We start from the raw sequence: 14,813 nt of genomic DNA, 5'->3' as shown, positions 1-14,813 counted from the left end.
TAAACAAGAGAGCCTGAAATAAAAATCTGATATGCCTGACTCTAAAACTACAAAAGAAAAGAGAAATCTATTTTTGAAAGCATCTGAAGCTAAGAAAAAGAGGTTTGCATTTTTATTATTCCCAGAAGAATTGTTTTAGGCTTAATTATGATCTAATAAATAGATTGAGAGTTTTAATTCTGCCAGGTGAGGTAATTTACTTTTTATTTAATCAGGATAACATCAGGCTTCGATCTAGCCCATCATTTTCTAGTCTTCATTATCAGGATGCGGGAAACTATGTCTGCGAAACTGCTCTGCAGGAGGTTGAAGGACTAAAGAAAAGAGAGTCATTGACTCTCATTGTAGAAGGTAATAAAATACGTGGGCACCAATTCAAGTTATTCTTTGAGAATTTTTTACCTGGTTTCTTTTATGATCTCAGTTCAACGTCTTATTTTAATTGTAATGATATTTTAGGCAAACCTCAAATAAAAATGACAAAGAAAACTGATCCCAGTGGACTATCTAAAACAATAATCTGCCATGTGGAAGGTTTTCCAAAGCCAGCCATTCAGTGGACAATTACTGGCAGTGGAAGCGTCATAAACCAAGCAAGTATCTGTCTTCTTATTCTATGCTGCACTTTGTCCAATGTGGTTTTTTTTCGTCAGGAACCTACACTGTAGGTTGGTTTGTTACCACATAAAATTTGAAGTACATGCTCAGAGGAAGCTTTGCTAACCTCTTAATTTTCCCAAAGGAAGAACATGGCTCAAAGAGAAATTTTATCCCTGGGCCATGGAGAATGGAAGAACCCTTGTGTCATGGTCAGTATCTGTTTTTAAAAGAATATAAATTGGGTGTTACTCCATGATTATTCATTCCTGAAATGTGAGTGATTAAAACATTAAGATACACACTTTTCTGCATAATAAGTTCACGCATCTGAGTGTAAGTAGGCTCCAATATTGTCCTTAACTTATGCACATTAAGGGCTATTTCTTCTTAAAACCATGTCCTGGTGTAGGGATCAACATGTCTATGCAGTGCTAGAGCCAGAATAAGACAAGTGACTTATATAGTATCTAGGATGTGCCCTTCTGAACAAAAGGGTCATACACCAGGCCTTCATATTTGCAATTTTTCAATTTTAGTAATAGTAAAGGGTTAAGGATTTATTAACACTACCAGTAATTTTCTCTTATTATTAAGTCTTTGACCTAAAAGAAAGATGAAAAACTGGCCTACCACTAGGGATTCAGAACTGTAATCCCAGTAAATTCCAATCGGCTTGTGTCACTGACATACTTGTTAATTCCCTTTTTCTCTGCAATAGACTTTATGTCTTCCTCTTCTCAGTATAATCAGTAAAGCCTCCTCAGGGGCACCCAGAGGTACCACTGGATTATTTCAATCTTCTATACTTCTCAGATTTTGACTCAGTTGAAATTTGAGAAGAGATATATAAAGCAAAGAGCTTTATAAATTTTAATTTAAATTAATAATTTATTAATTTTAAGTTAAAATCTCTACTCCATCTGTCCAGGAAAGTTGGGCCACTGTTCCAGCTTATGCCATGCAGTTTTGCAGCGCCAAGTGGATTTTGGCTCTTTCAACCATAGGTGATGCATATATATCTGCATAACTGTAGGTGTGGAAAGCCCCCAGAAGAGTAGGCACACTTGAAGTGAATGACTCCTGGTTTGGTTAAGTGAGATGGGGACACACAGCGAGAAAGCATGTAACAGGAGGCAAAGAAGCTCTGGGCTCCTTGAACCTAGGAAAATGCAGTTTTCTTGATTTGGAATAAAGATTTGAACCATCCAAATTGCTGACAATGTACAGATCTATTTTTAGCATTAAAAATGGCTGTTTCTTTTCTACTCTATTGTTTCTGCTTTCTAGTTCAATTAAGAGATAAATCCAGCAAAAAAAAGAACGTTTAGGTACTGGTAATACATACAGACATAGAAAATAGAAAGAAAAGCATACAGTAAATATTTGATTAATGAAAAGATATAAAGATTTAAAAGATCATCCTAGAAACTAGCAAACATATTTTGTAGAGTTTAAAGTAACAAAAACAAAGATTCAGCAAGAAAGTCAGATGAAAAATCCTAGTAGGAAGTGTAAAAATAGCAGGTAAATTTACTATGAGGCTAAAAAAAATAATGCCATTCCTCATCGTCAAGGAGAAAGATTGATTCTGACCCACTGGGCAATATGTTATTTTTCTTGTTCTAGGTTTGTGCTGATGCATCCATAATCTTTTATTTGTTCCCTTCTCAGACACATGGTGAATCTGTTATTTTACAACTACAAGATGTCTCTGCCCCTCCTCCACCCCCAGCAACTAGAAGATACCCAAACCATGAGAATAGCTCTTGTCCTCAAGACACTTACCATGTATTTGAGGGGAAAGCAAACAATATAGAAAGAGAAAAATGTAGGGAATGTGTTCGTAAGATGACTGAGAAAAGAATGCAAGTACATTATTTGCTCCAACCCTGTTGGGTTAGGAGTCAAATCCTAGGGATGAGATTACAGTAAATTGTATTTTATGTTTGAAGGAATTAAATGCAGCAATTGCCCTCAATAACACCTCACAAACATCAGATGGACTTACAAATCACTGGAAAATCATCTATCCTCTGTATTGACAATCAAAAAAATTAGAAAAAAAAAGGTTTCACTTATGTATGAGCAAATCATACATACATATGCACTTTGATACAATGATTTAAGATATATTAATCCCCACAGTGAAGAACCATGACCAAATTCATAAATAATTGTTCATATATTTATTGATGGAAAATTGGTGATTAAATAGTCACCAATTAATAATTTTGAAACAAGTGTCATTGGGCTAAAATATTGACTAAACCTGAGATTCTATTTAAAAATAAGAGTTTAACTTAATTATTAGAATTCACATAAGAAACATAAAGACAAATTTCATTATGGATACTAATCTTTGTAGATACTGATGTACCTGGATCTTGATCTATGATCTTTCATAGCCTTCTGAACACCAGAATGCTCTACAGAGCACTACACATATAATATTACAGTCATTTTTACTATTTTCTATGCTTTTTAACCCATTTTCATTTCTAAACCCTTCTTCTTTCTTCTTTTTCCAGACAGAGGAATCTCCTTATATCAATGGCAGGTATTATAGTAAAATTATCATTTCCCCTGAAGAGAATGTTACATTAACTTGCACAGCAGAAAACCAACTGGAGAGAACAGTAAACTCCTTGAATGTCTCTGCTAGTGAGTATTTTATTTCTAGCATTACAAAGTAAGAAAATTTGAAGTTATTCTTCATTAGTTTAAAATCTTCAATTCCATCTTCCTGTACTGCATTATGGTAAGTTTTATTTCTTTCTTTTGCATTTGGTATCATCATCATAAGGTTATTTTTTCTTTTTTTCTGGTGTCCATTCTTGTACCATCCTCGTCTTGACAGTTAAATCATTTCATGTTTTATGGGTCAGAGAACTTATCCTCTACAGGAGTAGTTAGTTCCCAAAAGCAACAGAGAAGAAAAAATAAGTTTCTCTTATTTAATTCATGTTTTGTGTTCAGAGTAGAGGTAATTCAAAGATTGTCTTAAAACATTTTTGTAACAGTTTTAAATTTTGCAAAATTTTAATTCCCTGTGATCTGTTATTCTGCATTCTAATTCTTTGTGATATTTATCCTATCCGTAGGTTGTACTAGAATGCCACAAGGTTAAAGTCATTTAGCAAACTAGCAAGAGTGATTTTAGAATTCATGAATCTAGTTTACAAAATTGTTCCTTTTGTCACATCATATTTGAACTATAGCCAAAAATCAGATAAGTGAAACTATCTCAGAGAACGTGGAAAAATCTGTCAGTGCTGAAATCAGGGTAATACATCCATACCAACAGCAGCTTCTTCTGAAAACAATTGTTATTTAATGTGAAATTGTCCATAATCTTCAATTCTATAGTTGTTCCTATTTCTTTGTCAAACTTAAATCAGAACTGGCCTAGACAGGATACTCACTGACCTGCCAAACTTTTACTCTTAACTCAGTTGGAAACCTGTATATGACATTAGCAGGCTAGGGATACACTAGCTGGGAATTAGCAAGAGCTAGGAGAAAATAATTGTCTAAAAATAATGGTCCCTAAAAGATTATGACTGGAATATAAAGGCCTAACAGATTGAGAGGAGAAAAGAACCAAACAAATTTAACTCTAAAATAGGAGCATTGACTTCTCTGAATGCAATTCAGTGAGTATTGATTTATCCCACCTAGAAAGAGAACCTGTCCTTTCTTCCCGAACACAAGTTTCTCTTTTTATGTTAACCCATTGAATGGTATGCTTCAGTTTTCTAGGCCTTGCAGTGACTTGAACAACTTTTAATACAGTCGTTTTCAAATTCAGTGAGCACCTCCTGAGATGCCAATTTAGTATGTATGAGGAAAGGTCTGGGAATCTGCATTTTATCAAATGTCACTGGCAGTTCTGATGGATGTCCATGCACATTGAAGATTATTTATAGAGTTTAATATAATAATTCAACACAGTGGTAATTCTTAAAATGGACCAAGAGCATGGCACTATCAGAGTCATTTGGAGGGCTTTGCAAACATCGTATATGTTGCTTCTTAATCTCGGAGGTATCCCCCGTTTTAACCTCTACTCCTACTACTTTGAGAACATCTCTAGTGGTAAGTCCTTGACACTGGAGGATGACAATGAATTCTCCTTTATCAGGCCAGGAAAGTTGAGAAAAGTTGATAAACACCACAGTGTAGACTTCCTGGATGCCAACTTGTTTCACTAAAAAAAGAAATGACTATTAAAAGGTGGTAGATAGTGGGAAAATCAATATGGTTTTCAGATTAATTCTCTAGGTCATCAGTTATGAAATTTTCTATGGTAGATTAATACCTTTGCAGTTGTAGCTCATCTCCTTTCCTTAAAACGAGATTAATTTCTTTGTAGGAAAGGTCATACTTTATTAAGTGTGATTTTTTTTATTACTCTTAGCTATAGAATAGACATTTTATCTTTGAGTATTATTACATCATACTATAATGGTAAAGGTGACTTTCATATATCAACAAATTTTGTTTTTAATTTCATATTAACATTTTTCATTTCAGTAAGTATTCCAGAACACGATGAGGCAGACGAGATAAGTGGTAGGTACTATGCTGCTGACTCTTCTTCCTTGACTATCAGCTCAAGATTTATGAAGTGTCATAGTATAAGTAATTTTCTTAGCTGTCCACAATTTTGACTTGAATTAAAATACCAAATGAGACGAGATAGTAAGAATGCTAAAATTTTACCATTTAAACATCACAAGTTTGCATGTTAATTACTGTAGTGAGCTTTAGTCATTTTTAATACAAAGTAATAGCTAGATTGACTTTTTGAAAATCCTTGGCATTGTCTGTAATTGCAGGGACTTTTCTTCTTTGTTGCAGATGAAAACAGAGAAAAGGTGAATGACCAGGCAAAACTAATTGTGGGAATCGTTGTTGGTCTCCTCCTTGCTGCCCTTGTTGCTGGCGTCGTCTACTGGCTGTACATGAAGAAGTCAAAGTGAGTTGTGGAAAAAAGATCTTCATTGTTCATTGATTTTACTGGGAGACAATACAATGTGCTAATTTTGCTCACTCCAGTCGTGCATATAATTTACACAGTAAGGAAGACACATCCCCCAAGTCAGGTTGATTATGTATTTTGTTTCAACTAATTTTGACTACATTGCCACTGGGATGTCAGGGACATGGCCTGGGATACTGTTTCACATGTGTCCCTTTATTTGTCTCAATCAATAGTCTGAATTCAATTATTTGATGTTTTCAGTGCTTGAGTGAATTTTGTAAAGCATATACTTTCTAAAGATCAACCACCATAGACCTTTTGGTTGAGGTTGGAGAAGATTAATTAAAAGTACCTAGTACATCTTGTAGGGACTGCCAGGTGTCTGCAGTGATGCATCTGGCCAGCAATGAAACTGCTAATGAGGTAGGAATATCTTATTGTTATTACTCCTGTGTTCTCCCTAGTTGACTTTGATCCATATAAGAATCTATTTCAGAAAAACATATGTCATTATGTCAACTTGAATTTTTTACATTAAACATTATTAGTTATATGATATTACAGATAGTATGAACCTTATAAACTATCTAACAGTGGTTTATAAGGAAAATCTGATGAACCAGCGAAGATTCTTAACATACATTCATGCCTTATACTTCTCATCATCTCACTCCCAACCCTAGACTCAAATGCAGTTGATAGGGGTGGGTTACAGCATTTGTACTTTTAAAAAGTTCCACTGGCGATTCTGTGGCATGCTGCTAGTTTCAAACATGGGCTTTAAACCACTTTATCTTATAAATGAGTAAATTAATTTTTGTGATGAGATGTCTATAGCTAATGGAACTTTGGACTTAATTTTATATTTTCCTTATGTCTCATATATCACCTTTGAAAAAACCTCAGAAAGTTGACTTAAAAGAAAATCAAAAGAAAAATCAGATTTAAATCAGAATGCATGATCTCACCTTGTGAAGATGCCAGTTCCAATGAAGCAATATTCAAATGGAGCTGCCATCCAAAGGAGGCAGAAGCTCAGAAATTTTGAAGTCACATAACAGCATGAGCATGTATTGAGCTCGTGTTCTCACAGCACATCTATAAAGTGTATACCGTTATTATTCATATTTTACCTTTGAAAAATCTGAGGCAGAGAATGGTTAAATGACTGGCCTAAGGTTAGTTTCTAAGTCAAATAATTGCTATTTGATTTAAGGCAGTGATGTTTTAGAATCTTTGTGTTTAATGAGTAGGCCATACTTTCCATCGCTGTGCTTTATTTTTTGCCACATAAGGCAGAAACATTTCTCCTGTTGTTGTGTTGTCACTGATGCACACAATGCCTACTCACATTGTGGCACAGCTGCTCCCGATATCAGTCTTTCTCTCCTTGGTCTTAAGCAGCCCGCACCAATACTTGGTGTACGAGTCAGGATTTGCCAGAAAATCAAACCAGTAGAGTGTGTGTGTGTGTGTGTGTGTGTGTGTGTGTGTGTGTGTAAAGAAAGATTTATTATAAGAAATTGACTGACATGATTATGGAGGCTGAGAAGTCCCAAGATCTGCAGTCAGAAAACTGGAGACACAGTAGCGTTAATGTATATTTCCAGTTTGTGTGCAAAAGTCTGAGAACCAGGAAGGTGTAAATTCCAGTCTGAAACCCAGATGGGCTAAGACCCAGGAAGAACTAATGTTTCCATCCCAGACTGAAAGCAAGAAAAAAACTATGTCCCAGCTCAAGTGGTCAGGTAAGGAGAAGTTCCCTCTTACTAAGCCTTTTTGTTCCATTCTTATCTTCATTGATTAAATGAGGCCCACCTACATAGAGGAGGGCAATCTGCTTCACTTAGCCTACTGATTCCATTCAAATGTTAATCTCACCCAGAGACACCTTCACAGACATAGCCCGAATAACATTTGACCAAATATCTGTGTACCATATGACCCAGTCAAGTGGACACGTAAAATTAACCATCACAACTTGGTAACAAATTTGTTCTTTTTCTCAATGAACATTTTACCTATAAACACTTCACATGGGTTTGTGTCTATAGCATCTACAGAAAACCTGGAATACCTGTGCCATGTAAGTGAAAGGAAAAGCAAACAGTTGCCTCTCAGAGGCAACATCCGTTTTGTAGAAGTTCTCCTTCTATGTGTACAAGTTTTCTGATATTCGAATCTTATCCTCCCTTTATAATCCGTAATAATTTACTCACAAATCCACAGCTTGGGTTCTAGAGTATTTTCATTTGATTATGATTTCTAATGTACTCCAAAGTAATTTTATTACTTAAAATGATGAAAATAAAATTTCTCTGTATCTTGAAAATTAGCTGGGAAAAAGAAAAACATAATTCTCTACATCAGGGTCAAATAAATATTAAATTCTTGGAGCACCCCCAACATCCAGTATCTCATCAGACACCATTTGTCCACCTGTGAATAAAATAAATTTGTATGTATGTATGCATTCTTTCCTTTGTTCCTTCATGTGGTGACTCAAAATTAAAATCACAGATAAATAAATGCTGGACATTGGCTTCATGGTGTCCTTAGGTTAAGGCCTCAAGCATTTCCTTCAAAGTATTTCGTTAAATTAAGCTCAACTTCTACCACCTCGCCTGAACATTCATCTAAATAACTGTTACCTAGTTGAAAAGTTCACCAACTCTGATGGAGTTCATACTGTTGGTAATCAAAGTAATAAATTGCAATTCTCATTCCAATCATCAAGGCTTTTCATTAAGAATTTGTGGAATACTTCAGATTTGCTAAGTGCTTTGCATTCCTGATTAGTTATTCCTTGCTCGTGCCTTCTGAAATAAGCCAGTCTTTTTGCAATATGAATTATTATTCTTAACCCTTTAAGCTGCTTGTTCAGAGCAAGTTCAGATTTATAATAAAATCTTTCAAGTTAAGAATGTCTAAGGCCTAGAAGCTAGTTTAAGGCCTTCACAGCTAGCAAAGCAGTGAAATTTTCGCAACATTTAGCTAAGTTCTTTGCATTGATAATTTTAAAAGTCATTGGAGAGAGATAAGAGAAACAATCTTTCATTTCTAAGTAAAATTTAAGAGTACACTTGCTAATATAACTAGTGAATAGTCCACCAGCACTCACTGCTTATTCCACTAATAGGAGCTACATATTTTTTATTATAATTTTCAGAAGTGGAAAACTAGAGCAAGAAGGACTTAGTAATTGTGTTCTTTTCCCATTGTGAAATGACATATTCATTTAAGAGTAAGGACTCATGACTCTCTTTCTGCTTTAATCCATGTGACTTCCCAATGGAAGTTTTTTGTTAAAAAAAAAAAAACAACTGAAGACGTTTTGATGATGAGACTAGATGATTCTGATTTTTTCCCATGTATGGAGGGTATTAACTCTCAGAGTCAGGAAAAGGCGTTAATTTGTCCACTCTGTCTAATTGCTTAACAGATGGAAAAGCACTGAAGATCTAGAGATCTTTTCAGTGGTTACTTTCTATTACGTTTTTCATTCTCCACCCTGTCCTCCAAACATGGTTTTGAGTTCTACAGGAAGTTAAATGTTACTATTTAAGATCCACTCCTTTCTTGCATATCTCATAGTACAAGACTAATGAAAAATTAAGAGAGCTGAAGTTGAAGGAAAAAATGTAAAGGCAGAGTGATGTAGTCACAAACTTCTTCACAAATATATTAAAACCATAATTTCCAGGTTGGCTGTATTTAACAGACTCTGACCTCCATACTTCTTTAAGACAGCCTTGCTCAGGTGCCAGGCGCCAGGCTGGAGTACAGTGGTGTGATATCGGCTCACTGCAAGCTCCGCCTCCCGGGTTCAAGCAATTCTGCCTCAGCCTCCCCAGTAGCTGGGACTACAGGCACGCACCACCATGCCCAGCTAATTTTTGTTTTTGTTTTTTAGTAGAGACGGGGTTTCACCATGTTGGCCAGGTGGTGAAATTTTAAGGTTAATAAATTGAAAGTTGTAGTAATAAGATGGTCTTGATCTCTTGACCTCGTGATCCGCCCGCCTCGGCCTCCCAAAGTGCTGGGATTACAGGTGTGAGCCACCGCGCCCGGCCCATACTTCTTATAACTAAACTAGAAGCAAATGTTAACCAAACATCTGTAATCTCAAAATAGTCATTGCATGAATCTTGGAAACTTAATGAGAGATTTATCTTTTTCAACTATGGAACTCAAGACTATTTTCATGAAAATTAGTGTGTAATATATAAATAATCCTGAAATCTAAAAGTCAGAAATACCCTTTGTTAGTTCTGCCTTACATTATGCTTTATTACTGCAGTACTCTCTTGGAAGGAAACAGAGACAATCCTAAATTGACTGAAGGGCTAAAGAGGACTTGCCTGTAACACCAAAACCTCAATAAACAATGTTGTATTAAGCCTTTCTAGAATCCTTCCTGGCAGTCTTTTAATATATGGAACATGATCTTGCAAGAAAGTTGATTTTAACTGAATTCTGTTTCCCAATGAATGTACAAATAAAAGCAAATATATGTTCTCATAAGGGAAAAGGGACTCTTACTGAATAAGTAGTATTTTATTCCAAATTCCATATAGTCCTTTCAAATTGAAAAGATAGTGCTGGAGGACCACTTACAACACATTTTAAGTGACTTTACTCATTGATTACTACATGAGAACCTATGATTTTTTTTCTCTTTTTTTGGTATTTTTTTTTACTGAAATCCTCATACAATTAACCCCATTTTGTAGTATCTAAGTCTCAGTGGGATTTGCCTGCCCAAGATACCATAAGTACTATTTTATTCCAAATTCCATATTCTCAAATATATTTTGCTGCCTTACCAGGATTACAATTTCAGCTCTGACTTTGATTGGCTGATGGCATTTAATTGGTACTATGGAGGAAGGGGCATGGTCTTAAGGGCAGGGCTGACACAGACTTGCTCTCTCCATGTGTGTGAGAAGTCAGACTAATCCAAACATTGACTTCACTTTCTTTCTCTACCCATGACCTGGCAGGCTGCCAGAAGGAAGAAAAGAAAATGCCTCACTATCTTATCAAAGCATAAATAATAGAGGGGACCTGATGAGAAATAAAATAATGTGGAAATCCCAAAGTCTCCACCTAGTCTATCACAGGGTCACTGGCCACTCACAGGGCAGCACCATCTGTGGCCCTCCCCTCTTTTACTGTACTGTATGTTACCTGTAATTTTCCATAAGGAAAACAGGGCTTGCATTAAAATATAATGTGTTCATATTTCAAAATTTCCTCTGATATATTCATTTAATCTTAGCTTTTAAAAAAAATCACATTTGTTTTAAATGTCTTTTCCAAAGGTGAAGGAGTCCAGTTCTCTGCCATGAGCCAGGATGTGTGTGTCCCATCATCTACCCTAAAGAAATATTTTCAGCTGTGATGCTGGGCACGTGCAGCTGGCATCTGTTTTCCTGCATATTCAGTATTGTTGCATTCATTTCGATCCCCCAGCCTTTTACCTAATGGTTGTCATATTCACTATTGACCAAGATGCTAAGCCATTTTCTGTGTTCACTAAGGATGCGTGCAGTCCCTATTTCTTTGTAGAGTCTTAGAAATTCTAAGGATAAGGCCGGGCGGGGTGGCTCATACCTGTAATCCCAGCACTTTGGGAGGCCGAGGCGGGTGGATCACGAGGTCAAGAGATCGAGACCATCCTGGTCAACATGGTGAAACCCCGTCTCTACTAAAAATACAAAAAATTAGCTGGGCATGGTGGTGCGTGCCTGTAATCCCAGCTACTCAGGAGGCTGAGGCAGGAGAATTGCCTGAACCCAGGAGGCAGAGGTTGCGGTGAGCCAAGATCGTGCCAATGCACTCCAGCCTGGGTAACAAGGGCGAAACTCCGTCTCAAAAAAAAAAAATTCTAAGGATATAAAATTTTAGTGAGGAATTTCTTTGTAGAGTCTTAAAAATTTTAAGGTTAATAAATTGAAAGTTGTAGTAATAAGACCAACTATTTATCCTTCTCTATTTCCTTCTTCAATCAAGAAATTGCTAACAATTCTCATTGGGGATTAGTGCGCTGCTCTCCTCCTCTAGTTTTTCATTAAACTTGGCCCAAGGGGAGACTCCTTCCACTGAGCTGTGACCAAAGAAGGGGAAAAAATAACCATACTCCTGGGCATGACCCTAACTACCTGCACAGGTATCAATGGCCAGTTTGCTGGAAGTGGTAACTCTACACTGCCAAGATGCCAGTCCTAAATACCAACAGCTGTGGTACCTTCTGGGAGGTAGGCATGCTCACAGAAAACACTCCTCTAACTAGGAAGAAATAAGGATTCCTCACACCCCCTCTAAGAGAATTTTCAATTTGTTATACAAACTGAAAAGTCTGTTGGAAAATCTAAAATCTCATATACTCTTTTATGTATGAGTTATTTTAAGTGAGTATTGCTTTGGTTTTCTAAATATAAAACCCTATTGTAGTATTTTGTGCTTTTCCAAATGATACCACCAGATTGTGATTTGCTGGTTGCACCTACCACTGTCATCCCCCTTCGCTTTCCTACCTTCTCCATCCTCTCTAACTATGCTGTTGTTTAAAGGCATACTTAGGAAACATACCCAAAGCAGTCTCCTGCCTGCTTTTGAGATTTCAAAACAAGTACATAATATTTGGAAAATCTCGCCAAAAAAGGTTTTAAATCTTCTGAATAGTTATTTGCAAGTAACTTTCATCCTTTAAAGGTCCTGCACTTAAGGGAATTATACAGAATGAGGAATTGAGACTTAGATTTAAACTCCTTTCCACTACGCAGTAGCTTTATGGCCTTGGCCATTAGCTCCCTGACTTACCTTCAATTTGGTGAGTCCCTGCATGTAGCCTGCCAGCTGCTTTCACATATACTATCACATTTATCCTCACACCAGCTCTACAAGGAAATCCTGGTGTTTCCTCTATTTATAGATGAACATAGCATGTTTAACAGGTCAGACTTAACATATGAGGATAAAACCCCAGGCTTCAGGAGTTTGAGACCAGCCTGGCCAACTTGGTGAAACCCCAACTCTACTAAAAATACAAAAATTAGCCAGGCATAGTGGTGGGCACCTGTAAGCTGCTCTAGAGGCTGAGGCAGGAGAATCGCTTGAACCCAGAAGGCAGAGGTTGCAATGAGCCAAGACCATGCCATTGCACTCCAGCCTGGGTGACAGAGCAAACAAACAAACAAACAAACAAAACAAAACCCATGCCTGCAGACTCCTAGGCCAAGACTCCTCTCTGCCTTATAGCTTAGACTAGAGAGTAACCTTTAGGGCTTCTTCCCATGTTAACTTGCTGTGATTCTGTAATTTAAATTTTCTCTCATATTTAAGGTTGTTAAAAAGAGGCACTGATGTGGAAAATTTAAATAACCATCATAATTTATATTTTATAAATTATAAAATATATATATGTAATATACATATATACATATATTTTAAAGTCACCCAGTTTATGGCTACTATAACAAAATACTATAAACTGGATGGCTTTTTAAAAAAAAAAAAAAAAAAAAAATATTATTTCTCACAGTTCTGGAGACTGGGAATTTCAAGATCAAGGCACCAGCCAATCTAGTGTCTGGTAAGGACCCACTCATAGAGGTGCTTTCTTGTAACTTCACATGATGGCAGGAGGCAAGAGAGCTCTCCAAAGTCCCTTTTACGAGGGCACTAATCTCATTCATAAGGGCTCCACCTTTACAATCTAATCATGTGATGGTCATATCATCAATTTCAGGGGGGCACAAACATTCAGTTTATAGCAGTGACTACTACTCCAGTCAAGACATAGAACATTACATCACCCTAGAAAGTTCCCTTAGACTTCTTTCCTCTCCAGCCCCGTCATCCCTGTCTTCTTAGGAAACCACTGTGCTAATTGTTATGACCAGAGGTTGTTTGCCTAATCTTGAAATTCATACAAATGGAATTGGAGAGAATGTACTCTTTGATATTGTGCTTCTTTCACTTAACATGTTTTTGAGATTTATTCATATATTAGTGGCTTTTTTAAAATATATATTGCTAATAGTATTTAACCATTAGAATATACCACATCTTTAAAATGCATTCTCTTCTTGGACACTTGGATAGTTTCCAGTTGGGGCTATTCTGAATAGTATGGCTAAAATAAAACATTTTTATAAAAATGTGTTTTGTGGCCATATGTTGCTATTCTCTTGGGTAAGGACCTAAGAGTGGAATTGCCTGATCTTCCAGGAGACATTTGTTTATGAGAAACTGCCATGCAGATTTCCAAAATAGTCATCCTGCTTACAACTCCCACCAGTCATCCGTAAGAGTTTTAGTTCCTTTGCATCCTTGCCTAAATCTGGTGTTATTCTTTTGAATTTTAGCCATTCTAGGAGGTGTGAATTAATAACTAGTTTTGGTTTTAACTTGCATTTCCTTGAGATCTAAAAATTTTAAGTTCCATAAATGTATTGGCTATCTTATATCTTCCTTTTGAAGTGACTATTCAAATCTTGTGTCTACGATTTTATTGGTATTTGTCTTTTTGTAATTGATTAGTAAGAGTTCTTAACATATTTTGTATTAAAATCCTTTAACATAGATATGTTGGGAACATTTTTCCTAGTCTGTAGCCTGATTTTCCCATTCTTAATACTGCCTTTTGATAAGCAGAAATGATTCCTTTTGATGAAGAACAGCATATCAATTTTTCCTATAATGTTAGTGCCCATTTTGTCTACTATATGAAATCTTTGCTTATTCCAAATTGGCAAAGGTATTTTCCTATGTTATTCCCTAGAAACTTTTAAACTTTTACATTTAAAGGCATGATCTATTTAAAATTTTGTGTCTAGTGTGAGATAAAGGTGGGATTTTGTTTGGTTTTTGCTTTTGCTATATCTGTGTATCAAGCCATTCCAGCACTTTGTTAAAAGGACTTTCTTTCAGCCTTAACACATTTGTCAAAATTTAATTTACCATAATAGTGTGAGACTTTCAACTGTGATGATCTTCTGGTTGTTTTAGAGATCTTATTTCTTTGTATTTTCACATAAATTTTAGCAACTTGCTAATTTCTATGCCACAAAACAAATTTTGTGGAATTAGCATTGCTTTTAATGTACAAATGAATTTGGGTAGATTTGACAACTTACTAATATTTGGTTTTCAAATCCATGATCATATTCTCTTCATTTACTTGGCTCTTTTCAATTTTTCTTAGTAATATTTCAAATTTTAA

The 14,813-nt window shown here is 36.0% G+C and overlaps 1 protein-coding gene across 2 annotated transcripts in view; it reads left to right on the top strand.

The window, feature by feature from the left end:
* The window catches only part of ALCAM (activated leukocyte cell adhesion molecule), a 208,467-nt gene that overhangs the window by 178,385 nt on the left and 15,269 nt on the right, over positions 1–14,813 (top strand). The window contains exons 10-14 of one of the 2 annotated variants that reach the window (XM_032299220.1): positions 216–351; positions 460–593; positions 3,129–3,261; positions 5,134–5,172; positions 5,461–5,578. In XM_032299220.1, coding sequence (XP_032155111.1) covers positions 216–351; positions 460–593; positions 3,129–3,261; positions 5,134–5,172; positions 5,461–5,578 — 560 coding nt within the window. The remainder of the gene's footprint in view (positions 1–215; positions 352–459; positions 594–3,128; positions 3,262–5,133; positions 5,173–5,460; positions 5,579–14,813) is intronic. The other variant, XM_032299221.1, reaches the window with a different exon arrangement.

Source organism: Sapajus apella, unplaced genomic scaffold (genome assembly GCF_009761245.1).
Source record: "Sapajus apella isolate SASKATOON/1434 unplaced genomic scaffold, GSC_monkey_1.0 scaffold40, whole genome shotgun sequence".
Lineage (NCBI taxonomy): Eukaryota > Metazoa > Chordata > Mammalia > Primates > Cebidae > Sapajus > Sapajus apella.
This window is presented reverse-complemented; position numbering and strand designations above follow the sequence as displayed.